At 38.5% G+C, this 25,297-nt stretch overlaps 1 protein-coding gene across 1 annotated transcript in view; it reads left to right on the top strand.

The window, feature by feature from the left end:
- LOC126262867 (fatty acid synthase-like) overlaps positions 1-25,297 on the top strand; it is a 379,208-nt gene that overhangs the window by 298,534 nt on the left and 55,377 nt on the right. The window contains exons 26-29 of the mRNA XM_049959735.1: positions 4,069-4,251; positions 9,509-9,707; positions 11,773-11,953; positions 25,097-25,233. Of these exons, the coding sequence (XP_049815692.1) occupies positions 4,069-4,251; positions 9,509-9,707; positions 11,773-11,953; positions 25,097-25,233 (700 nt within the window). The remainder of the gene's footprint in view (positions 1-4,068; positions 4,252-9,508; positions 9,708-11,772; positions 11,954-25,096; positions 25,234-25,297) is intronic.

Here is a 25,297-nt window from a genome sequence, read left to right as displayed (position 1 = left end):
TACACATGACTCACAGAAGTGAGGTAGTGAAGCTATGATACCACTGTTTGTAGCACTGCTTATGTCTCTGGTGATGAGGCTGGCACCACAAAGTACCATGGTGGCTGCTGGAGATTCGCTTGACAACCACCCGGCATGTTTGTGTTATTGTTGCATGTTTACATCTGATCTCCAGAGATAGCATTGTTAGTGGGCCAGAGCTTCAGCAACCTGTGTTATGTAACTGTACATTTGGTGGCTATATCACAGACAGTATCCTGGGGATACAGCATTTCTCCACCCAGGTATGGTGGGGTTTGCATCAAAATGTCCAGGAGTTCACAGATGGAAGGCAGGAAAGTCCTGCTAATGGCCTGAGTAAGGTTCGCAGTTGAGGAGTAGCTGCAACTCGGCAAAATGGAAGAGGGCCCTGTGACAGCACAGGGGACCTTGTGCTTGAGGAGTTCTGGAGAGATGACTGAGCAGAGCCAGCACAGGTCGTGGATTGTCAGAATTCATGTTGCATCCTGTGACATTGCTTGCATGATAACAGTGCAATGGCATGAAGTGAGTGGCTATTCTAGTAGGAAGGACACCGGGATGTTTGGAGGCCAGCAGAGACAAGGAGGCTGGTGGAGCTGAGGAGACTGATGGAGCCAGGGAGCTGGTGGCCCTGGTGCCAGTGCCGTTGTCGCCATTGCAAGTGTGTTGGAAGGACAAGTGTAGGGTGCACTGGTGATGGATGCACCAGAGGCATATGCACTGGTGGTGGAGACACCTACATAATGATAAGGATTAAGAACAGGCAGGGAGCTGAGAAGCAGCACAGAGGATGTCACAGATTGTCACTATGCAAAATTGGAGTTGTAGGCAGGATGACAAATGATTCCTGGTGCCTCAGAATAGTGAGTGTGTGCAGGAGCATGAAGAGTCTTATAACAGACACTGAATTGGTCCCATAAAAGAATGAAGAACATGGTAGTGAGGTCTGCACCGGAGTTGTGGAACCAAGACTGCGATAGACAGGAGCACCTGTGTAGGAGAGGAGAAAAGCTCATTGTGGAGTATCATTGTGAATCGCAGAGGCCCTAAAATACTATTCCAGTTATATGAGAGAGGTGGGCCATGGTTCTAACTCTTTGTTGAATTCCTGAGGCAGCAGTGGCTGTGTTGTCCATGCCATGCCATGGTGAGGGCAGCAACTGGGTGGGTTAACTACTGTAATAGAATATCAGAGTCATGTAAGTGAAGCAGTAAGTGTGCCGATTCGTGTGCAGTTGTAGTGACATACTGGAAGGGGACAGTGGGCATTAGAACATATGCCTTGAGAAAACAGCAACAGTGTAAAGTAGTGTATAGGTATGGAAGGCAGCTCTGGTCATGTACTTAAGGACATAAAGTCTGGATGATAGTAACTATTGGGAGTAATCCTTAAGCCAATTATCTTCATTGTCTTTGTAGGTGGAATGAGGATATTAAAACTTTGACCCTTGATACAGGAAACTATTACTAAACTGTGCCAGCTGTGATCCTCATTGACATTGTAGTGATTGTGACTGGAGGGGAACAACACACTACTATTGATGTGCTGAGGTAGCAAGAAACTAATGCACTTCTATTAAGTGTAATAAACAGGATATAGTAACACAGTTTCCTTGGGATGTCTGTTCGCACTACTTGGCTCATGCTGAAAGTAGCCACAGGTGTTCCACTGGAGCATTCTTACACAAACAAAGTCTGTGAGGCTGTTATCATTGTAGAGCACTGCTCAAGGATGGATTGAAGATAAGAGTCCAGTGAGGCAGAGAGCTCAAGGGTAGGTTGAGATGTGATCCAGTGATGCAGGAGCTCAAGGACAGTAAGGACATTCATATAGACTATACGCCCCTAACTAGAATTCAGAATGGAATGTTACAATGATGTAAAAGTCTGTAATATGTTACTTGTGAGCACTAGGCAATAAATTTTGAAAAATAAAATGAAATAATACCACATGAGACACTCTTTCTACAATTTATCATAATGTTTGGACTTAGGGATCTAAATTCCATGAAACTCTTATCTGAATTAAACAGATCCTGACTTTGTCGGTAAGAAGACAGCTTTTAGTTTGTGTAAAGCTACATAAATATTTTGTTTGAAATAATAGAGGAAACAACAGCTAAGTACTATAAGAGGAAAAGTAATGATTTTTTAAAAGTTGTTGCTTTTAGCTGTTTATGTACAAATTGACTCATCCCAAATGCCTTTTGCTGTGAAAGAACTTAACGAGGGACTGAATTCAGTTAAAATGGAAAAGCAAATGGAGTTGATAATATATGTATGGATTGGATCAAACGCCACAGTGACAAAAAAATAGATTTTACAACTCTTTAACAAGTACAAATGGTGTACTAGTAATATAGGACAAGTCAAGTGACATAGTACAAAGTCATTGTGAACATTTTATATATCACAGAAATATTTATTTTCGATGAACAATTGGTTGTGGGTAATATTACCAACTGAATTTCACTAGTATAAGTTCAAGTGGATGCTCATATAGCAGGATGAAAGGAAGGAAACATTTGTATCCCAGTGCCACAAATAAATACTTAAATTTACTTTTTCTCATTTTGATTCAAATTAAAGTACAAAATTTTTATCCTCTTTGCGTAAGTAAGTTCGTAAATACTTAACAGCATGGAATAAATGGTAGTACACATTTTAACCTATGATATAAATAAATTTAGATTTTATAATTATAATTTTTGTTAAGGATACAAAATTTTGTCTTCAAGACATAAGTAAAGATTTTCTTTTAAGAGTATTTTTTTTCTTTTAATTTTTTTAAATCTAAATGGTTTCCTCTATTTTTACTGAAAGAGGCCTTGCTACTGCAGGAAGTCATTAATTTAATAAAAAGTTTGTTCTCTGAGGAACATTTTTAGTATTCTTTTGAATACTTGTATTTTATTAATTTCCTTTTTTTATATTGATGCAAAGCTTGTTGTATCATTTTATTCCTGACTCAGTTACTCCTATATGGACTTTTGTGATAGTTGCAGAGCCTTGGTGGAAATTTTTCCCCTGTCTTGCTTTATGCTTGTGAATATCACAGTTTTTCTGGAATAATTCTTTGTTACTGGCTACAAACATCATCAGTAAGTATATATATTGATTTGTATCCAGTAAATATCCTGAGAGTCTTAAAGAGGCATGTGCAATATGTTCTGGTAGAGACCTCACATATTAGCCTCACTGCTCATTTTTGTAGTTGAAGAGTTTTTCAACTCTTGTAGCATTTCACCAGAAGACAATACCATAGGAGAGTACAGAATGGAAATGTGGAAAGTATGGCAAAAGCAACAGTTTTCTGTCAATAATATGATGAACAGCTCTCAGGGCAAAACATGCCTTGCTAAGAAAGAAACCAATAGTGAGTAACAGCGATAGAAATTCACATATAGAATAACTAACTGTTGCAAATTGTATCACGAGATTATTCCACAACTTCCTCATCCATCGCATATCTTCTTATTTAAGAATCACTTTTTTTTACTGTGGATATGATGTATTTTGCCAGGCAGATTCTTATTGATAAATGTATTTTTGTAGTTTTTTTGTCAGATAAGAATATTATGCTTCCAGAAGGCTGATCTTGCTGCATTAATATGAAAAATGCTGTGAGAATTATATAATATCAAATAGTGCTGCTTTTTATTGTTAAAAAGTTCCTGTAAGTCCTACTAACCTTTTACAGTGCTGTGTGTTCCTGATGCTTCCAATCTCAGTTACTCTTTTGTGAAAATTCAACTGAAAATAACAAAATATGTGTATCACCAAACTGGGAACTAATTTCATGAGGAGTCTCATAAGGTTTCTTCATGGAGTCATAACTTTTTCTTCTGTAGTGTAATGACATTTCATCATAACATTACCTCATACCTAGTTTGTTTTTGTTTGCAGATGAGAGAAACATTGCAACAAATGGCAAATCACATGTATTTTTGTTTTTACCTCCCTGATTATTTTCTCATAATGGATTTATGAAATGAAAAGCATGTCAGGCATGGTGTAGTTAAAGTTTCTTTTGTTTGGCATTTCTAGGCATACCTCTCAATAAAGCTGTACGTTACCAATCATGATCCAGATAAAAAAATACTTATTCATTCTGGTTGCACACCATTTGGTGTAGCTGCCATAAATGTGGCCTTGAAAGAAGGCTATAAAGTGTGGACAACTGTGGGTTCTGATGAGGAGCGTACTATCCTGAAACAGACATTTCCACAGGTAAGAGATAACTGAAAGCAGAGTGCTGCTGTAGTTAAATCTTGTATTACATTTTGCTTAACAGAGCTGATTTATCACTAGGTTAAAAACACTGAGTTTAGATGTATTCCAGGTGGTGAAGGATAACACTTTATAGGTTTGAAATATGTGGCAGTTCTCAGGAAACATGTATCAAAAGGAAATGCATAAACTTTTCTTTTCTTTCTCTCCATCACCAAGTTGTTGGTTACTGGCATAATTTGTCTCAGATTGAATTTAGTTGCCCAAAAGGAGGACTACACACTGAGGAAATCACAGGAAAATTGTCCAAATGATGCAAGATATAAGTAATAATGATAGTAAATAACTTTAAGTTTTGGATCTATACAGTCCTGTAACTGACACAAAATCTTTATGATGTGAAGTTCTATAAGGTACAGAGGTGAAGTATTTCAAACAAAGGAACTCCAGGTTGGAATATCAACAATTTAGGAAAAGATAAATTGCTACTTACCACAAAGATGACACATTAAGTTGCAGCCAGGCACAATTAAAAGACACATACACATAAGTTTTTGGCCACAGCTTTCATCAGGAAAACAAAGAGAAACACACACCACTCATTCACACAAGCAGGCAGACCCCACATACACATGACTGCCAACTGCAGCAGCTCAGACCAGAATGCAACTGTCATGTGGAATGGAAGCAGCAGTCTTAAGGGGGTGGGAAAGGGGGATGGATAGCTGTGTACAGGTGGGGGGTGGGGGGGTGCATGGACTAGACTTTCAAAAGTTGCAGTGTTTGGAAGTTGCAGGGCAGGAAGGTGCAGAAAACAGTGAAAAGGAGAAGAGCAGGGAAAGATTGATGGGTGCATTGGCAGAGGGTGGCACACATAGAGAGTGGGAGATAAGGATGGGGAACAGGTAATAAGATGGAGGGAGTGGAACTGTTGAGTGGAGGGTGTGGGGACAGTATGTTTCCATAGGTTGAGGTCGGGATAATTACAGTAGCAGAGAATGTGTTGTAAAGATAATTACCAGCTGCGCAATTCAGAAAAGCTTGTGGTGGAGGTGAGGATCCAGATGGCTTCAGTAGTGAAACAGCCTTTGAAATCAAGCATATTATGTTCAAATGCATGCTGTGGCACAGGTTGGTCTACTTTGCTCTTGGCTACGGTTTGACAGTGGCCATTAATCTTGGTGGACATCTGGTTGGTTGTCATATCAATATAAAAAGCTGTGCAATGATTTCAGCAGAGCTGGTACATGACATGGCTGCTTACACAGGTGGTCCAACATCTGATGCCATAGATGAGCCTGTGACAGGGTCTGGGATGTGATCCTTGTGTCAAAGAGCTAGTATTGGGGGTGGCTTAGGGATGGACTAGAATGTTGCGGACACCACTTTAGGAGGGTTGGGAAGAATCATGTATAGGATGTCACTCATTTCACGGCATGGCATAAGATGTGGTTCAGTTGTTACCTGAGCCATGAGGGTCCTCCCCCTCACCACCAACTTTTCTGAGCTGCGCAGATAAAAGTTATCCTTACAAATCATTCTCCATTCCTGTAATTATTCTGGCCTCACCTACAGTAACAAATGCCCCACACCCTCCACCCAACAGTTCTACCCCCTCTCTCCTGTCATATCCTTCCCAATTCTGTCTCCCACCCTTTCTGTCTATTATCCTCTGCCATTGCACACACCCATGTTTCCCTGCTCATCCCCTTTCTCACTCCGTTTTCTCCACCTCTCCACCTTCCTGTCTCAAACCTCCCAACACTGTGCCTGTTGGAAGTCTAGTCACTGCACACTCTGCCTGACAGTGCTTCTGTCTCCCCCCACCAATACAGTGCTATCCCTTCCCCTTCCCCACTGCTCCAGACTGCTGGTTCCATCCCATGTGACAGTTGTATTCTGGTCCAAGATGCTGGACTTGGGGGTCATTTGTGTGTGAGGGGTGCTTGCTTGTGTGAATGAATGGTGTGTGTTTCTCTTTCTTTTTCTGGTGAAGGCTGTGGTCAAAAGCTTATGTATAAGGGTCTTTTAATTGTGTCTGTCTACAACTTAATGTGTCATCTTGATGGTAAGTGACAATCTGTCTTTTCCTAAATTACGAGGTGTTTGATGTATTCTTAGTTTACTGGGTGTAGGTTGCTTCCATTGTTTATAAAGTTTTGGAGGATATCATCATGTGAATTCTCAATCATTGTATATTATGCATATCTATTGAAGCTCAATGAAGATTTGTTTTTAAGCTGTGCTGTGGATAAGATCTAGGTTGTTTGAATGGAGCTATTTGCATTTTGTTTCATTCAGATATAGTGCCAGTAGTGAAGAAATATTAGATTTGAGCTCCTTCAGTTTTTGTGAAGTAATAGCTACTGTTGGAAATATAAGATAGTTTCTGGTAGTTATGGTCCAAGATGGTAGGCAATTTAGCCATGATAACACCATGCCTGTATCCATGATGTCACCATATCTATTACCCTAGAATGTATCACTCCAAAACATGTGCTGTGTGTAATTCTGCACTGTCAATGCTTTATGTCATGAAATACATATGGTCCCATTCAGTGGCATGTACGTTGGTAACAGATTACATTGTTAAAAGAGAAGCATATCTTGGACTGTAGTTGTTATGTCACATGTTAGGTGAATCACAGACGCAATGCTGTAGTTGGTAAATATGTAACAAGTGAGATAAAAAAATATGAATTTGCACAGTGGATTAAATTTATCATTTAGGGAATGGTGGGAAAAAAGAGATTATTATGCTCTCACTTCGAAGTGGAACACACTAATAAACAAAAAATAATACTATCTTATGCATCTGTAAGATACTCTTGACACTATTGGTAGATGGGGCTTTACTTCTCATGGCCTGCATCTCAGTAGAATCGGGAAGGATATACTGGCTAGGTTGATAGCAAATTCTTTAAGGGGGGGACACTGCAACTTTTTTAGGTTAGGCTCATTATCTACACATTCAATATTGAAACAAGATATATCTGAAAATGTTAAACATAATATTTTTGAAGACAAAAAAAGTAACAGTAAATTTTCTACATCAGAATATCAGAGGTTTAAGAAACAGATCTGTTTAAATGAGCTACAGTGTACAAAGCCTGTCAATAATATTTATATTTCTGAACATCATTTAGGTAGTGAAATTGAAATGCTTAATATGGAATGGTATACTTTAGCTTCAAAGTATTGTAGAAATGAGATGGAGAAGGAGAAGTTGCTACTTACATTAGAAAGGGTCACAATTATAGAAACATTGACATTCTTAAATACTGTAGTGATCAGCATTTTGAAGCATGTGCCACACAAGTAGAAACACATGAAAGAAAAATAATTATAGTCACAATATGGCTCCAACTGGTAATTTCCAGCTATTCAATAAACAGCTTGATGCAGTATTAAATTTCTTAACTTCTAAAAATAATGAACACACACTAGTGAAGATTTTATTTTAAATTTTCTGGAGGATAGTTACTCAAGATCCATACTAGAGTCTCTTACCACTTATTATAATCTCATTCCCCTAGTACAGCTCCCAACCAGGGTTAAGGTACCAGCAGCACTGCTGTAGATAAAAGTTTCATAGATACTCCCACACTAGCAAACCATAGTATAAATCCAATATTTAATGGCCTTTCAGATCATGGTCCCAGTTGCTTACATTTAATATAGTGGGGTCTGATTCAACTAATAACAGGAAGTGGAAAACTATACGAATAATAAATGAAACAGGAATTGAAGGTATAAACAACTGTTTGAGGAATACAGACTGGAAAGATGTATACAATTCACCCAGGATAAATGAAAAATATAATTGTTTCTCTGATATGGTCATTGGTCACATTGAAAACTACTTTCCTAAGAAAGTAATCAAAGCAAATCGGTTAAATGTTTCAAAACCTTGGATTACAAATGGAATAAAAGTATCTTGCAAAACAAAAAGAAGACTGTGCTTAATGTCAAGGGAAAACAATGACTACAGAGCTGCTGATGCACCAGCTTGTTAGAGGACAAAAAACAGAGTTAACGATAAGAACCTAACCAGAAGTCACATCTTACAAATGTTTAACGTCTGTGCTCTGTAACTTATGGGTTACACATAGTACCAGATTTTTTAGATGAAAAGTCAGAAAAGTTCACTTATGTCTCATATTTGCATTCACTAGTATTTTTTGGCATAGTATACAGAGAGTAACTCATCTTTGAGGAAGAAAGTGTTTATTTCACAAATGTCTGTAATAAGGTCAATGCATGATGTTGACCCTAGAACCTCTTGTAGACAATTTTTTAAACATTTGAGAATATTGACAACAATCTCACATTTCAGTTACTCCCTTATGACGTTGATAGGATTAATAGAGTACAATGAGAAAGTTCAGAGAAGAACAGCACATTTTATATTATCAAGAAGTAGGGGAGAGAGTGTCACTGACATGATACAGGATTTGGGGTGGACATAATTAAAACAAACGTGTTTTTCATTGTTGCAGAATCTTCTTAAAAAATTTCAATCACCAACTTTCTCCTCTAAATATGTAAATATTTTGTTGCTGCCAACATACATAGCAAGAAACAATCATCATAATAAAATAAGGGAAATCAGAGCACCCACAGAAAGATGTAGGTGTTTATTTTTTCTGCACACTGTTCAAGATTGGAACAATAGAGAATTATTGTGAAGATGGTTCAATGAACCCTCAGCCAGGCACTTCAATGTGATTTGCAGAGTATCCATGTAGATGTAGATGAAGTTCATTATCAATAATTAATCACAGGTCAAATACAACAGTAACATTGAAGGAAAAATGACTTACACTATTCTTCACTCAGCCTTGATGTGGCACAGGCAGATGTGCATCTATTCAGCTGTAAAAATATTTAATAGATAATAAAATTAACTTCAAATATGAAACCAAACTTTTTCAACCTGATAAACAGCTCACCAACCAAATAGTTGCAAATACTTGCAAGGTATAACAAGATATTATAGTCATGTTGAGCTATAGACAAAAATATTGGCATTGACTGTGGTCAGAATCCATACTTTCAGATGATGAAACTGGTATTTGGACAACCTGTATCACGTCACTCTTAAGACCAACAACAGTGCATCAGTAATGTAGTGTTTGTTGTATTCCTGTGCTATGACTAAGATTTAAGACACATTATAATGTGAATATTGACAATGTAGCATTAGAATAGTGTCTGAATTTTCACTAATATTATTTTTTATCCATCATGTATCCAGATAAATGATGACTGTATCTACAGCTACGATGATCGAAAAGTATACAATAACATCCTCCTTACAACCAAAGGACGAGGTGTCTCACTAGTAATAAACACACTCACGGGAGACAAGATGGAACACTCACTATTTTGTGTTGAATACTTTGGAACTTTTATCCAGCTAGCACAAGCAGACCTTGACAAAAATCACAAATTAGGTAAGTTTCTAGCCACTGTACAGGAAATTATGCTGTTGGGATATGTTAGCATTTAGTTCTCTTCTACTTATATTCATAGGATGTTTCTCCTGATCTTCATTAGGAGTTTCCATTCAGACAGAAATTTTATTGGACAATAACATGAGAAACAAATGTAAAATAGCATAGATTTGAATCAAAATTTGTTTCCTTAAAGATAGTGTAGCATATGCTTTTTTAATGGAAGAAACTGCAGAATTAAAACAATTAGGTACAGACGAAGTTGTGCAGTGATTAAGCCACTGATAATGGACTCATATCCAGGAGAAGTAGGACATAGATCACAGTCTAGCCATCCAGATTAAGGTTTTGTATGGTTTCCCTAGATTAGTTAACATGACTACCAAGATGGTTCCTTTGAAACAAGTAAAGTTAATGTGTTACTCCATCTTTGTCTAGTCTAGACTTCAGCATTTATTTATTAATTTGTCATCCAGAGGAGGTTAAAGGACAGTATCTATCTCTGAAATAACTGAATGAAACCATTATCTGCAGAAACAAGAATAAATATCATTTGAGGGTTATGCTGTGGGAATTAGTGTATTGATGCAGAACTAAGCTTTCCAAAAAAGAAACAAACACTGGTTGACCCAGTAACACTACTGGTAAAGAAGAAACTTCAGCAGTTTTTCTGTCAGTTGCTAAGCACTAAGAAGCATCTTAATTGTGAAGAAATGGGACAAGTATGTTTTATTGTAGTTAATATTTAGCTTCTGTCAGCAAAATTTGGTTGGAATTGGATGCGGTACTCAAAATATCTTAACTTATAGTTTAATTTGAGGTAGTAAAGAAGAAAAATATAGCTACCATCTAGTTAAATTTAAAAACGAACAAGTAGTGAACTTAAACTTCATACCTAGAATTAGTCACTTAGGCATGAAGAAGGAGATAGAGTAGAAATATTTAAATGATTGATCAAATAACAATTGTAATTAATAGTTCCACTTAACCAATACCTTTAATACACCCCCCCCTCTCCCACCACACACACAAGGAAAAAACTAGTGGTTTTCTACAAACTGCAAGGTAGTTGTGTATAAATTATTTTAATTTTAATTTAGGATCAAAGTCATTTAGTAACTGATATGGTAATTGTAATTAAATTGCAGTTACTATAAAAATCAATGATGTTGAATGAAAAAGAAGTCAATAGGATAATATTAATTCAGTGGAAAACTCTGGAAACATACTGTACATTATTTGAAAGAGCTCTGTATGACTTGACATCAAGTGATTGATTAAAAAACCACAGATTTTCAGGCAGCCGTATAGGTTGGTTGATTTGGAGGAGGGAACCAAACAACAAGGTCATTGATCCCATTGAGGTAGGGAAGGATGGGGACGGAAGTCGGCCATGCCCTTTCAAAGAATCCATCCCGGTATTTGCGTGAAGCGATTTAGGGAAATCACAGAAAATCTAAATCAGGATGGCCGGGCATGGGTTTGAACCATCATCCTCCCAAATGCGAGTCCAGTGTGCTAACCACTACACCATCTCACTTTGTCAGGTCGCTGTAGGACAGTGAAGAAAGTAAAGAATGATACCTTTCACAAGATAAAGTATATATTAGGTCCATTACTTCAACTCCCACCTTTGTCTTCCCTACCATGCGGCTGTCTCAGTCCTGATGTCTTCAATCTGTATTAATATGAAAGAGAAATTTCAGTGGCATCCTTCACACAAGTGTACTTTCTCTTTCTTTTTCTATTCTTTGTCACCCTGGCGAAACTTTTCTGGTAGGAAATTATGTACCACAAAGTAAATAAGACAAAAACTGTGTAAATACACTTTTTACTAATTTATCAGAGAGCTCAGGTAGGCATTACAGTAGGTTGATTGATTTTCAGCACAATTCTATTACATCTCACAACAATATTAGTATTATGTTACATTCCTTAAAAGTTTATGAAGAGAAATTTATATTAGAAAAGTGCATCACTACATCAGTTCACTAATCATTTCATTCAACATTTTGTCTACTTTAAAAATTAAAATTACCTTACATTATGCTGTTTCTTTTCACAGGAATGAACCCATTTCTAAGGAGTATTTCATACTATGGAATATCATGTAACAAGTTATTTGACTTAAATGATGACCTGAAATTGAGATTACATAGGGAAGTAAAAGAAGGTATAAAAAAGGGAGTTGTCAAACCACTGAACAGGATAGTTCTTGACCAGCATGAAACTCACAAGGCCATGAAGTAAGCATTAACTAATAACATTATGTTGATTACCATCTTAAGATTTTGAGTGGAAAAAAATACTCTGTAGGATGACTTTTTCCATAGTTGTTCCTTTTTGATCTGTGAGCAGAACTGAAAGGTATGAGACCGGAGAAAATATGAACTGTAGTGTATGAAAAGGAAAAGAGGAAATCATTATACACCAACCAACAAAAAAGTGAAGCACTCAGAAGATGTGGTCAGACATTAATGCAACTTCTTTCACATACCTACCATCAGTGGTTATGTAAATTACTAGAGCTGCAATTCTCTGTGACAAGTAGAATGGCCTCCAAAGAGGATAAGTGTTATTTACATTTGGTATTGTTACGAGATCTGTTTGGGTATGGTAGAGCTGTGAACAGTGTCAGATGTTAAGTGATTGCTGTGAAGGACATGAAGATGCCACATACTCATGAGAGACAGCCACATCAGTATCCGAGTCTGAAAGGGCCTCATTGTAGATCTACATTTGACCTGCCAAATGTGATGAGCATTCTGGAGTGACGGTGGCCCAAAAATAGACTGCACTGTAGGATGGAGGCAAGCATACTTGTAGTCAAGGTTCTGTTTGACTACCACAATGGAGAATCACAGTATTGTGCATCAAGCACATTGTAACCCGTTCACATCTGAATCTGCCATCCAATAACAAGTAATGGAATCCCAGGAACTTTCTGTGTCACTCTGTACCATAAGTCAGAGATTAGCAGCAGCCAGATGAGGAAATGATTCTCCCATACTTAGGAAGCCATTAACACCACAACACAAACAACAGCATTTAGAGTGGTGCTGTGACTGGGAAGCATGGACTGCTGATGAATGGCATCACATTGTATTCAGCAGTGAATTGCAATAATGTGCTACTCCACATGACCATCATAACAAGTATGTTAGTGACCTAGGGAGAGGTGACATTCTTCCACTGTTTTGGAGAGCCACAGTGGTATTACTCCTAGCATCGAGGTGTGGGGAGCCATCAGGCATGAGTTCAGGCCACAACTCATAGTGATTCAAGGAAATTGGATGGCACAATTGTATGTCACAGACAATCTGCACCCTCATGCATTACCTCTCATGTGACAGTATTGTGAGCCATTTTTCATTGGGACAATGCCCATCAACTTATTGCACATATCTCTATGAACTGTTTGCATGATGTTGAGGTACTCCCAGAGCCAGCAAGCTCCACAGATCTGTGCTCAGTGGGCCATGTGTAGGACCAGCTCAGATGTCAACTCCCTCCCCGTGCCAGTATTCGGTATGTCAAGGATCAGTTACAGCAATTGTGGCCAGCTTGCCTCAGGAGATGATACAGTGGTTTTGTGGCACCCTTCCCAACCAAATATGTGCATGTATCCAGGTCAGAGGGCTTCCAAAATCATACTGGTAAGTGGACTCATATTGTCAAATTCTTTGTAAGACTTCATTTTGTAATCAATGAAATACCCTTTGAGCCCATGAAATTTTATTTCATTCTTTCCTCCCCTTCTGGTTGCTTCACTTTTTTTGTCAGGTTATGTATAAATAACAGTAATGCATCAGAAATTTGAAAGCATACCGTATTTCCTCGAATCTAAGCTGCACTCGAATCTAAGCCGCACCTGAAAAATGAGACTCGAAATGAAGGGAAAAAAATTTTCCCGAATCTAAGCCACGCCTGAAATTTGAGACTCGAAATTCAAGGGGAGAGAAAGTTTTAGGCCGCATCTCCAAATCGAAACAAAGTTGGTCCATTGTAATATGAGACACAATTTAGGTCTAATGAATGACGGTACAGCTACAGTAGTTTGGTTCAAGTTGTAAGCTTAGCAGTTTCGCTTTACCAGGTAGCCATTGCTATGTATCAGGCGCTCCGTCCGTATTTATACAGGTACCCTTCCTTTCTCACGTGCTTCGTCTGGTTTGAATTGATTGCTTATTTTTCTTTGATCTGATAAGCACCATTTTCTTTGTTATAGGTGTTTACGTCACTCTAAGCTGAAAATGCATTACTGTACTGTGTCATGCATTGTTTGTCACATTCTGATAGTGCGTGATTACGGCCTGTCGCCGCTCGCGGTATGGCTTGCTTTTGTGCGCGCTACCGCCGCTTACAATTGAAAAAAAAAGAGAGGAATCGTCTCATTAGTGAAACATTGGCAAGAGACTGCTTCTTGTTGTCACTTACACTGCTGCTTTCTTTGATAATGATCAACAAGAACCAAATAATAGACTGCGTATGATAGAAGGTGTTCTGAACGAGAGTAGAGTGAAAATTTTTCTCCGTTTGAAAATCTTTGCTGACGCCTCTTTAGTACATTACATTCTGCACAGAAATTAGAGTCATCTTAGATTTAAAAATCTAGTCAATTGCTGTGCTTCATTTCTGACTGTATCACTATTAGGCATACGAATAATACGATTATAAACATGATATGAAATGTATATTCTTCCACCTATGCTGTTATCTCACACTAGTTTCGTAGTTTATTAGGTAGACAGGATTTAAATGAGATAGCAGCAAACATGAAACAATAATGGCAAAATGTTTATATTTGTATTATTCTTATGGTGAAGAGAATACTGCATGTGATTCACAATTAATAAAAGTTCCTATTAGCAACCATCTCTTCTCACAGGTAGGAAAAAATTCAGAACGTAGAGTTGGCCATATTGACAAGTAGAGTTGGCCATATTGACAAACATCCCAAACAGTCTTGCCAGTCGGATTTTCGTAGTACATTGAAATGCTGCTACATTCGAAGATGAACAATACAGAATTTGTATTTACTTCGTTGGATAATGTATGAAAATGCAGTGGTCGAAACTCAGGGCTGAGAAAAAAAGCTCGTCTTCCACCATTTTTTTAAAAAATTTATTTACTGACGCAGAGGATTTGGTGCCAATATTTATTTTTGTGCCTACAAAGCATGCCTGTGTAGCGCTACATATATTCGACGGCAGAAGTTAGTTGTGGCGGCACCCACCAACATTTTTCAGAACTTCCGCTTGCTTTGCAATCGATTTTAAGCCGCAGGCGGTTTTTTGGATTACAAAAACCAGAAAAAAAGTGCGACTTAGATTCGAGTAAATACGGTAGTCAGAATTTGCTTATGGCTCCACCTCATAACAACAGTTTTCCTCTGTGACAGCCTGCATTCACAATGGCATTCTCCCTATAAAGAAGTAAAGATTTCCTAGTGAATGGGAGCACATGTTTGCAGAGAATTTCCAGAAATGTTTTATTTTCTTCATGGTAGAGAAAGATTTCTCCATCTCAGATGATCTCATTGGTATGGTAATTATAACTTTCAGGGGTTTCATTGTTTCACTAAAAGGCTTCTGTAAATTATTTTTAATCACGAATTGCAGAAGTGGAGCAGCACCTGTGAGAGTTTTAAACTCATTCCTCAAGTATAGATTTGTTGTCAGTTTATTACATTCTAGGAAGGGATCTGTATTGCAAGACGCCTGCAGCAGTATTTCCAGAAACTGACTTGCACGCAAAAAAACTTTTCAGAGTGAAATGAATTTGCAGCAACAAGATACTCTGTTAAGTCAGAGCATCAACCTGAGCACTTCTTTTGCCACAACAGTTTTTGGTATTCAGTTCCCTGTCTGTGGCCTTTTGCAGGATGTAGCAGCTGTCTGTATATGGAAATCATGTCAATGGTGTTATCTTGGATATACACTCTAAGACCATAAGAACTATGCACCACAAAGGAATCATCCAAATTACCGAGCGAGGTGGCGCAGTGGTTAGCACACTGGACTCGCATTCGGGAGGACGACGGTTCAATCCCGTCTCCGGCCATCCTGATTTAGGTTTTCCGTGATTTCCCTAAATCGCTTCAGGCAAATGCCGGGATGGTTCCTTTGAAAGGGCACGGCCGATTTCCTTCCCCATCCTTCCCTCACCCGTGCTTGCGCTCCGTCTCTAATGACCTCGTTGTCGACGGGACGTTAAACACTAATATCCTCCTCCTCATCCAAATTGGACAGAAATTGTAGATGTGATGTGCATGTACAAATGATTACAATTTCAGAAAAATTAGGTGATATATTTAAGGGAAAGAGCTTCACAAATTGAGCAAGTGAATAATCCATTGGTCCACCTCTGGCCCTTATGCGAGCAGTTATTTCACTTGGAATTGATTGATAGAGTTTTTGGATGTCCTCCTGAGGGATATTGTCCCAAATTATGTCCAATTGGCATTTTAGATTGTCAAAATCGTGACTGGCTGGAGGGCCCTGCCCACAATGCTCCAGACATTCTACCCACAATGCTCCAGAATTCTTAATTAGGAAGAGACCAGGTGATGTAGTGGGGAGGACAAATATCAAGCAGTAAATTTCCTGACTGCTTACAAGGACAGTTTTGTACCTGGTACGACAGAGAGTGCTTAAGTAAAATTTATAAAAACACAGTTAGAAGGAGCAGCCCAAACCTGGGCTAATCAGCATGCTGAGTAATTTGTAGATTTCAAGACGTCTAAGACAATGTTTCTAAATAAGTACTGGGCACAAGCTAAGCAGTTGAGACTATAAAATGATTTTTTTTATTGAGGCCAGAATACAAAAGTGGGAAGGAAAGTATGATGAGGTTCTGTGTAAAGGAATTAAATGAATTGATTCATTTGGTTGGCCTCTAAATGTGTTGACAGAGGTTTCAAATTTGAAGAGAAAATTGCCTAATCCACAATGGGAACTGATTCTAGGGAAGAATTTCTTATCTTTATTTAAAATATGGAAAGGGCTTTCTGTTACAGGCCAAAGTATGTTGAACACAGTGATGGAAATCAGGACAAGGGAAACTGTAATAAATCTAAGGGAAGCAATGGGAATAGATGGAGAGGTGAGAGAAATGGACCTAGTAATCGAGACAGGGACTGGAGGCATAGACTACTGGAGAGAACAGAAATTTTGGAGGAAGAAGGGACAGTTTTGAGCAAAGAAGGGATAAAGACAGATAGAGGGCAAGGCAGATGAGAGCACCAAATGCTAATTTCGAGAACAGACAGTCAGAAAACTGAGGCCTCACTTGAGGTCTGCAGGAAGGCTGGTGACAACACAATGAAAAGGACCATGCAACAAAAAAGTGAGTATCATAGGGAGGGTGCAGAAATGAGTATATGTATGCTATTATAGGAAATAACAGTTTTTTTTTTCTTGGGGGGGGGGGCATAAGAAATATAGGAGTTGGAATAAAAGAGAGCAAGATAATCAGTGGAATAAAACCAGATTTAAAGATCAATCCAGTTTCCATGCTGAGGAAACATTCGATAGAAATGAAGGGGCTCAGCCAATAAATGGTGGAGGCAGTGTGGGTTTATGCTCAATAAAAAATTTTGAAACATTGGAACCAGACCCATTACAGGGGAAAAAAACAATAGACAATGTAGATGCAGATGGAAAAATTATAAATAGCATTTAAGACTGTTGTAAGCAAGAGGAAGATACAAGTGCATTATTTAGCAATGAGAAAATTTATGCAAGTAATGAGATTGAGCCTATTCAAAGTGGAGTGGGTGTTAATTCGAATGTTTGTAGCAGTGATGTTACAAATGGTGAAATGTTGGCTGAGTGTAGGAATGAACCAACAGATGTTCATGAAATTGTATGAGACAATGAATTGGTTAATGAAGCAGGAGTGAGTGGGAGTAAGGAGGGTGGTGCTATTGTTGGTTGCCCTGTGAGGAAACTGAAAGTCATATTTTCTGGAAAGATGACCATTTGATTCTGGATGGGGATGTCAACTCAAAGGAGTAGATGAGCTCACTTTCTGGGCAGCAAAATAACTGATGATGGACAAAAAAGAGATGATACAAAATGTAGACTGCAAGGGCAAGAAAGCATTTCTGAAGAAGAGAAATTTGTTAACATTGAGTATAGATTTAAGTGTTGGGAAGTATTTTGTGACAGTATTTGTATGGAATGTAGCCATGTATGGAAGTTAAACATGGATGGTAAACAATTTAGATAAGAAGAGAATAAAAGCATTTGACATGTGCTATCTAAGAAGATCAGATGTGTAGAACACGTAACTAATGAGGAGGTACTGAATAGAATTGGGGAGAAAATAAATTTGTGGGACAACCACACTAGAAGAGGGTATCAGTTGATATGGGATGTTCTGAGACATTATCCACCAATTTAGTACTGAAAGATAGTGTGGGAAATAAAAATCATAGAGGGAGACCAAGACATGAATATAGCAAGCAAATTAAGGGGGATGTAGTCTGCAATATTTATTCAGAGCTGAAGAGGCTTGCACAGGATAGAGTAGCATGGAGAGCTGCATCAAACCAGTCTTCAGGCTGGGATGTTAATTACAACTGGTTGGGAAAAGAGGAGAATGAGTCTAATATTAATGATTGGATATCTTATGCTAAAGTTCAGAAAGCTTTGCTACCAGAGAAGTGGTATGAATTAAGGTTCAAAGTAGCCAGAAAATTGGAAGAATTAGGAGGAGAACAATATATTGTGGATGGATTTAACACATTATTTAGAGAAGATAAAGAAATAGAACATGGGGGAATAAATGTATTAAGGTGGGAGACATGGAAGAGATGCCATTTTTGGATTCAGGTTCATGTATTTCAAATGCGTCTGAATCCTTCTGACAGCAGATTAAAAGCAATGAACTGACGGGACTGCCTGAAACTAGTGTAAAGATTAGAGCAGCAACAGGGTCTTGTAGCAAGTCCACCAATAAAGAAATCTTGTTGGGATTTGAGATCAATGGTCATTGTTTTAAGATAAATTGATTATAATCTGAAACCTGCCAATGACTGTTAGATTGGACACAGATTTCTTGTGCAAATATGATTCTAGCAATGTAATAAGGGATACAGTAGTAGAATTTGATGCTGGATGGTACAGTAAGAGAATCAATTTTAAAAGTGTATGAAAAGGGTAAGAGGCTATAGCAATCTTGCTTAGTCTTATTCCACATACATATGAAGTAATAAGCTCCAGGAAGCTGTAATTATTTATTTTTGTAATTGCAGCACAAAATTCAAGGTAAAACATTCAACTCTGTAAACAGATAAATAACCAAACTCTCAAATAATAATGGAACTGTTACTTCATAAGTTCCAAGGAATAAACTGCTGATGTCACACTGTGTGCACTTTACGCACATATCATAATATAAAAGTTGTATCAAGGCAAAGAGTCTGGTATAATTACATTCAAAGATTTAGCCTCTGCTTTAACAGCTATATAATTTATCTTTATTGTTTAAATGTATCAGTAAGAATTGTAGTAAAATAATGTTGTGCAGTTGTCATTGATTACAGCAATAGCCTTTGTGCATAAAGAATTAAACTGCAAATTTGACTAGTCCCATGCAGTTATGATTCATTGTGTGATAAGTAGTATATAAAGCACAGTTTCATCTGGATGTAGAATTAATCTGCTAAGCGGGTATAATAATGATATGCATAAGTAGCATAGAGATCAGTCTCATGTGTTTAATGTAAACTTTGTTTAAAAATCAACTACTTTCAGTTGGTGGTCTAGGATTTAAATGCTGATATGACTCAAGCAGTCATGGTCTTCTGTTGGTGTCTATGGTGGGAGTGCAACCTATAAACTGCTAGGGTTAGCGTGTGATAATGTGGTTGGCAATTTGGACTTATTCAAGCTTGGTGCAACAGTTTGCTATTGTGAAGATGGCTTTATTCACTGAGTTAGCTTGAACAAATGTTGCTGACCTTCATATTAGACTGTGTGAACCTGATAACTGTGGGGAATTGATTAACAATAGCATGTTTTTGCAAAACTGGAACACTGTATGTGTACGAATTGTTTGCTAGCACTGCTTTACAAAAAATCATTTGTTAATCCTTTAACTGCTCTGGACATGTTAACGTGTGCGTCTTTGTATCTGTCCCCGTGTACTCTGAACGTGTTTATGCACGCCACCAGTTCTTCTACCTGGTGCTGTGAACATGTCTATATGTAGACACATTCAGAGTACCAGGTGGAAGGACTGGTGGCGTGCGTAAACACATTCAGAGCACTCAGGGACAGTTACAAAGGCAAGTGCATTAACACATCCAGAGCAGTTAAAGGGTTAATAATGAACATTCGCCTCTATGTGGTCACCAGTTGAGGGAATCTCTTCTAACAGAAATAAAACTGAAGTGGGATTTGGACTTGTGTTTGGATTCATCATTGTGGAGATCTACCATGACCAGATTACTTGATGTTTTTGTAGTCAAATGTGCTTTAAATTATTGATTGACTCTTCACAAGCTGGCATATTATTTATTGAATTAATATAGGGCTCAAGGCAGTTGTGTACAACCAGACCATTGTGCAGGCAAGCCATTTAACAGTTTGTGCACACACCCAAAGGCAACGTTACTCAATCATGCTCCTAAGCCATTGTAGGATGTTTCTGGTCAGATCATGAGAACAGTTATCTAGCTGGAAGATGCCATTGTTGTTGGAAAAGATGTTAAGCATGAAGAGATCCAAGTTGTCTGCAGTAATGTTCAATGATTAATTGTCTGTTTGCAAGAACTGTATAAATTGTTTGTGTGCTCATATAATACGTATAGTGACTATGGTACCAGGATTGATGATGGAAGTGTACTGAAATATGTTGCCACTGTTAAATTCTTAGTAGTGGAATGTACATGCTAATCTGTGATTAATGTGCTGTATAAATTATCATATACCAGCTGACTTCTTGACACCATCTTTCTCCTCACATGTGTATTTCTCAGGGAATTTATTACCAAGTTTTGGCAGCCATTGTGGTTGGTCATATCACACATGCCCTGCAAAATTGCCACTGTATTGAATTTCAAAGGTGGATCAACTGTCTACTGAGCAGATTGTCGTAAACCTTTGTCACATCAGTATTTTCCTTTAATGTCTTATTCATCCACCACTTTAATAGGCCTATACTCTTTTACTGCTGTAGTGGATTTTGTTTTTGTGTCTAACATGTTCCGTATGCTATTAACAGTAGCTAATCACACTCTTAAATTCTTGTTCATCTTTAGTTCTACTTCTGCACTACCCCTTCTGATACTGTGTTCATAAACCTGTAATCACTTGACCAGCAATCTTATTCATTAATTCCCTCTATATCTATCTCAAAACTATCCATTTCTCTTTTCAACCTCACGAATCTTCTACCCTAATAACAAATCTAACATTCCAGTGCCCCTCTTCAGGAACCATATGTTAATCTGCTTTTTCAACTGATACCCCTCGAATGTTGTTGGACCATATTATGTCTTTCTGTATCATTGGTATATACAGGTCGCCATAAAAGGGCAATGTTCGCAGTTTGTGGATGGATGCAGTACTTCCAGAGTCATATTTCTCAAAGTATAAGTTACTGTGTATATATTCTTCCCTTTTCCATCATCAAAGTGCAAATATGAAGTTTCAGTAAAGTGATGGAATGATGACAGAAAGGAACAATTTATGGCAAATGTTTCAATATTGTGACCACTTTGTCTTTTGACACTGGGCTACTTCAGTGAAGATACATGGAAAATGATTCAGCATCTCCAAATGTTGTCCTTGCCAAGTGTGCATACTGTTCTATTCCGGTGTGTTTCAGTCACCACACTGAGACTTCACATCTGCACTTTGGTGACAAATAAGCAAAGATCTTATGACAGAATATCACTTTCTATTTTGGGAAATATGACTGCAAGAACTGTTTGTACTAAAAGGTATTTTTTCAAGTAAACCGTTAGTTTTTTGCTGTAAATAAACCACATATGGCTCTTACGATCCTGCTGGTCATAATTGTCTGTTACACAGAATTATTTCACAGTTACTTGTGCTTTTGCAGTTTACAAATATGTTAACCTTAAAACATTTATTTTATGCAGTGCATGGTCTATGGTTAACATTGCTGCCTGTAGATTGTAAGGTCCTAAGTTAGAATCCTGGCTGGATTGAAAATCTTCTTCACTTTGGGACTGGGTGTTTGTGTTGGTCTCATCATTTCATCTCATCATAATTGACATGAAAGTCACTAAAGTGGCGTCAAATAGAAAGACTTGCACCAGGGAGCCAGTAACCCTAGATGGGTTCTCTTGACCAATAAAACCATATGGTCATTTTATTTAATTTTAGGCAGATACAGAGATTTATGCGTAAATGATGCTGATGAGTGGTAGAACAGACATGTCTACATTTTAAAATCATTCTTATTCAATTTCAGCAATTTGAGCTGGTGTGCTTCAGTTGTATGAACCATTAACTAGGGAAGCATGTTTAAAGATGTTATCAACCCTGCCAATTAAAGTAAAAGAATATATATGGTTATAATAGAGGGAAACATTCCACGTAGGAAAAATATATCTAAAAACAAAGATGATGTGACTTACCAAATGAAAGTGCTGGCAGGTCGACAGACACACAAACGAACACAAACATACACACAAAATTCAAGCTTTCGCAACAAACTGTTGCCTCATCAGGAAAGAGTGAAGGAGAGGGAAAGACGAAAGACGAAAGGATGTGGGTTTTAGGGATAGGGTAAGGAGTCATTCCAATCCCGGGAGCGGAAAGACTTACCTTAGGGGGAAAAAAGGACAGGTATACACTCGCACACACACACACATATCCATCCACACATATACAGACACAAGCAGACATATTTAAAGTTTGGGCAGAGATGTCAGTCGAGGCGGAAGTGAAGAGGCAAAGATGATGTTGAATGACAGGTGAGGTATGAGTGGCGGCAACTTGAAATTAGCGGAGATTGAGGCCTGGTGGGTAACGGGAAGAGAGGATATATTGAAGAGCAAGTTCCCATCTCCGGAGTTCGGATAGGTTGGTGTTGGTGGGAAGTATCCAGATAACCCGGACGGTGTAACACTGTGCCAAGATGTGCTGGCCGTGCACCAAGGCATGTTTAGCCACAGGGTGATCCTCATTACCAACAAACACTGTCTGCCTGTGTCCATTCATGCGAATGGACAGTTTGTTGCTGGTCATTCCCACATAGAATGCATCACAGTGTAGGCAGGTCAGTTGGTAGATCACGTGTGTGCTTTCACACGTGGCTCTGCCTTTGATCGTGTACACCTTCCGGGTTACAGGACTGGAGTAGGTGGTGGTGGGAGGGTGCATGGGACAGGTTTTACACCGGGGGCAGTTACAAGGGTAGGAGCCAGAGGGTAGGGAAGGTGGTTTGGGGATTTCATAGGGATGAACTAAGAGGTTACGAAGGTTAGGTGGACGGCGGAAAGACACTCTTGGTGGAGTGGGGAGGATTTCATGAAGGATGGATCTCATTTCAGGGCAGGATTTGAGGAAGTCGTATCCCTGCTGGAGAGCCACATTCAGAATCTGATCCAGTCCCAGAAAGTATCCTGTCACAAGTGGGGCACTTTTGTGGTTCTTCTGTGGGAGGTTCTGGGTTTGAGAGGATGAGGAAGTGGCTCTGGTTATTTGCTTCTGTACCAGGTCGGGAGGGTAGTTGCGGGATGTGAAAGCTGTTGTCAGGTTGTTGGTGTAATGCTTCAGGGATTCCGGACTGGAGCAGATTCGTTTGCCACGAAGACCTAGGCTGTAGGGAAGGGACCGTTTGATGTGGAATGGGTGGCAGCTGTCGTAATGGAGGTACTGTTGCTTGTTGGTGGGTTTGATGTGGACGGACGTGTGAAGCTGGCCATTGGACAGGTGGAGGTCAACATCAAGGAAAGTGGCATGGGATTTGGAGTAGGACCAGGTGAATCTGATGGAACCAAAGGAGTTGTGGTTGGAGAGGAAATTCTGGAGTTCTTCTTCACTGTGAGTCCAGATCATGAAGATGTCATCAATAAATCTGTACCAAACTTTGGGTTGGCAGGCCTGGGTAACCAAGAAGGCTTCCTCTAAGCGACCCATGAATAGGTTGGCGTATGAAGGGGCCATCCTGGTACCCATGGCTGTTCCCTTTAATTGTTGGTATGTCTGGTCTTCAAAAGTGAAGATGTTGTGGGTCAGGATGAAGCTGGCTAAGGTAATGAGGAAAGAGGTTTTAGGTAGGGTGGCAGGTGATCGGCGTGAAAGGAAGTGCTCCATCGCAGCGAGGCCCTGGACGTGCGGGATATTTGTGTATAAGGATGTGGCATCAATGGTTACAAGGATGGTTTCTGGGGGTAACGGATTGGGTAAGGATTCCAGGCGTTCATCTTTCCCTCTCCTTCACTCTTTCCTGATGAGGCAACAGTTTGTTGCGAAAGCTTGAATTTTGTGTGTATGTTTGTGTTCGTTTGTGTGTCTGTCGACCTGCCAGCGCTTTATATATATATATATATATATATATATTTGAAGGCCAATGGAAGGTGTGAGGAGGTTTTGACCAGTGTTGGAGTGTTAGCTAAACTGTAGTACAAAACGTAAGAAGGCTGTAGGCTTTGGGGAGAAGTAAACTAGGCAGTTCAATTTTAACAAAACATACCGTTCATAATCAAGGGAAGCGAGATTAATTTTATCACAATTAAGATCCTAAAAAGAAGGAAAATCCATTAACACGATGTTTATTGGTGAAACACCCATCATTTTGTTCCAAAGGATGCCCTTTAACGTAAGGTAAAAAAACACTTGGTATATGTGTCACTACATGATTTGTTTGGACTGTGGCTTATGTTTGTTAGTTTCAAACCAGATCTTTCTATAAAGGTAATCAATTTTCTGTGTTCAATATTTAGTACCTCCCCTATTTGGTAAGCAGTGATCTGTCCAAAATTTGGCCTCTTTCCCTAATTTATAATGATAATGCTGAAGTATAATGTGTAAACTTACTTATAAAAAAATTATGAGACAGAATTTCTGGTAAGTACTCGTCTTCATGATGTGAAATGCTATAGTATTGCCAAGAAATGCACATAAACTTTAATACACTGTCTTAGCTTTGGGAATAATTTGTTCCTTCCTCAGGTAGAGAGAGGGATTGTTGCTAAATGTTAAAGAGGAAGGGCAGTTCATTTAGATCCCAGGTTGACTCAGAGACAAGTGTTGGCAGTACTATACATTTCACCTCCTGAAAGTATTTGGCGACAATTCTGCCTCATATTTGTTTTTAGTTTTCATGAGTGAATCTTCCATTGTGACAATAAACTTAGGTATTATTTTACTTTTGCTAACTTCTTGTATGGAAACTCTTTCCAGATTCCTGTTTGCAAAGAACAGTTATCAAAAGGTGCTCCTGAAATCAGATTCTCCACAAAAAAAATCTCTAGCAGTAGTAAACAACAATTTGGAGGTTAGATTTAACTGTGAATCTGATAGTTCTTACTTAATAATAGGTGAGTGGCCACTAAATAAATTTGTCAATAAGCATAAGAAATGAAAGTTTGTTACAGCAAGTAT

The sequence above is a fragment of the Schistocerca nitens genome, chromosome 6, assembly GCF_023898315.1.
Source record: "Schistocerca nitens isolate TAMUIC-IGC-003100 chromosome 6, iqSchNite1.1, whole genome shotgun sequence".
NCBI classification, from domain to species: Eukaryota; Metazoa; Arthropoda; class Insecta; order Orthoptera; family Acrididae; genus Schistocerca; species Schistocerca nitens.
Note: the sequence above shows the minus strand (reverse complement) of the source record. Positions and strands in the feature narration are given on the sequence as shown.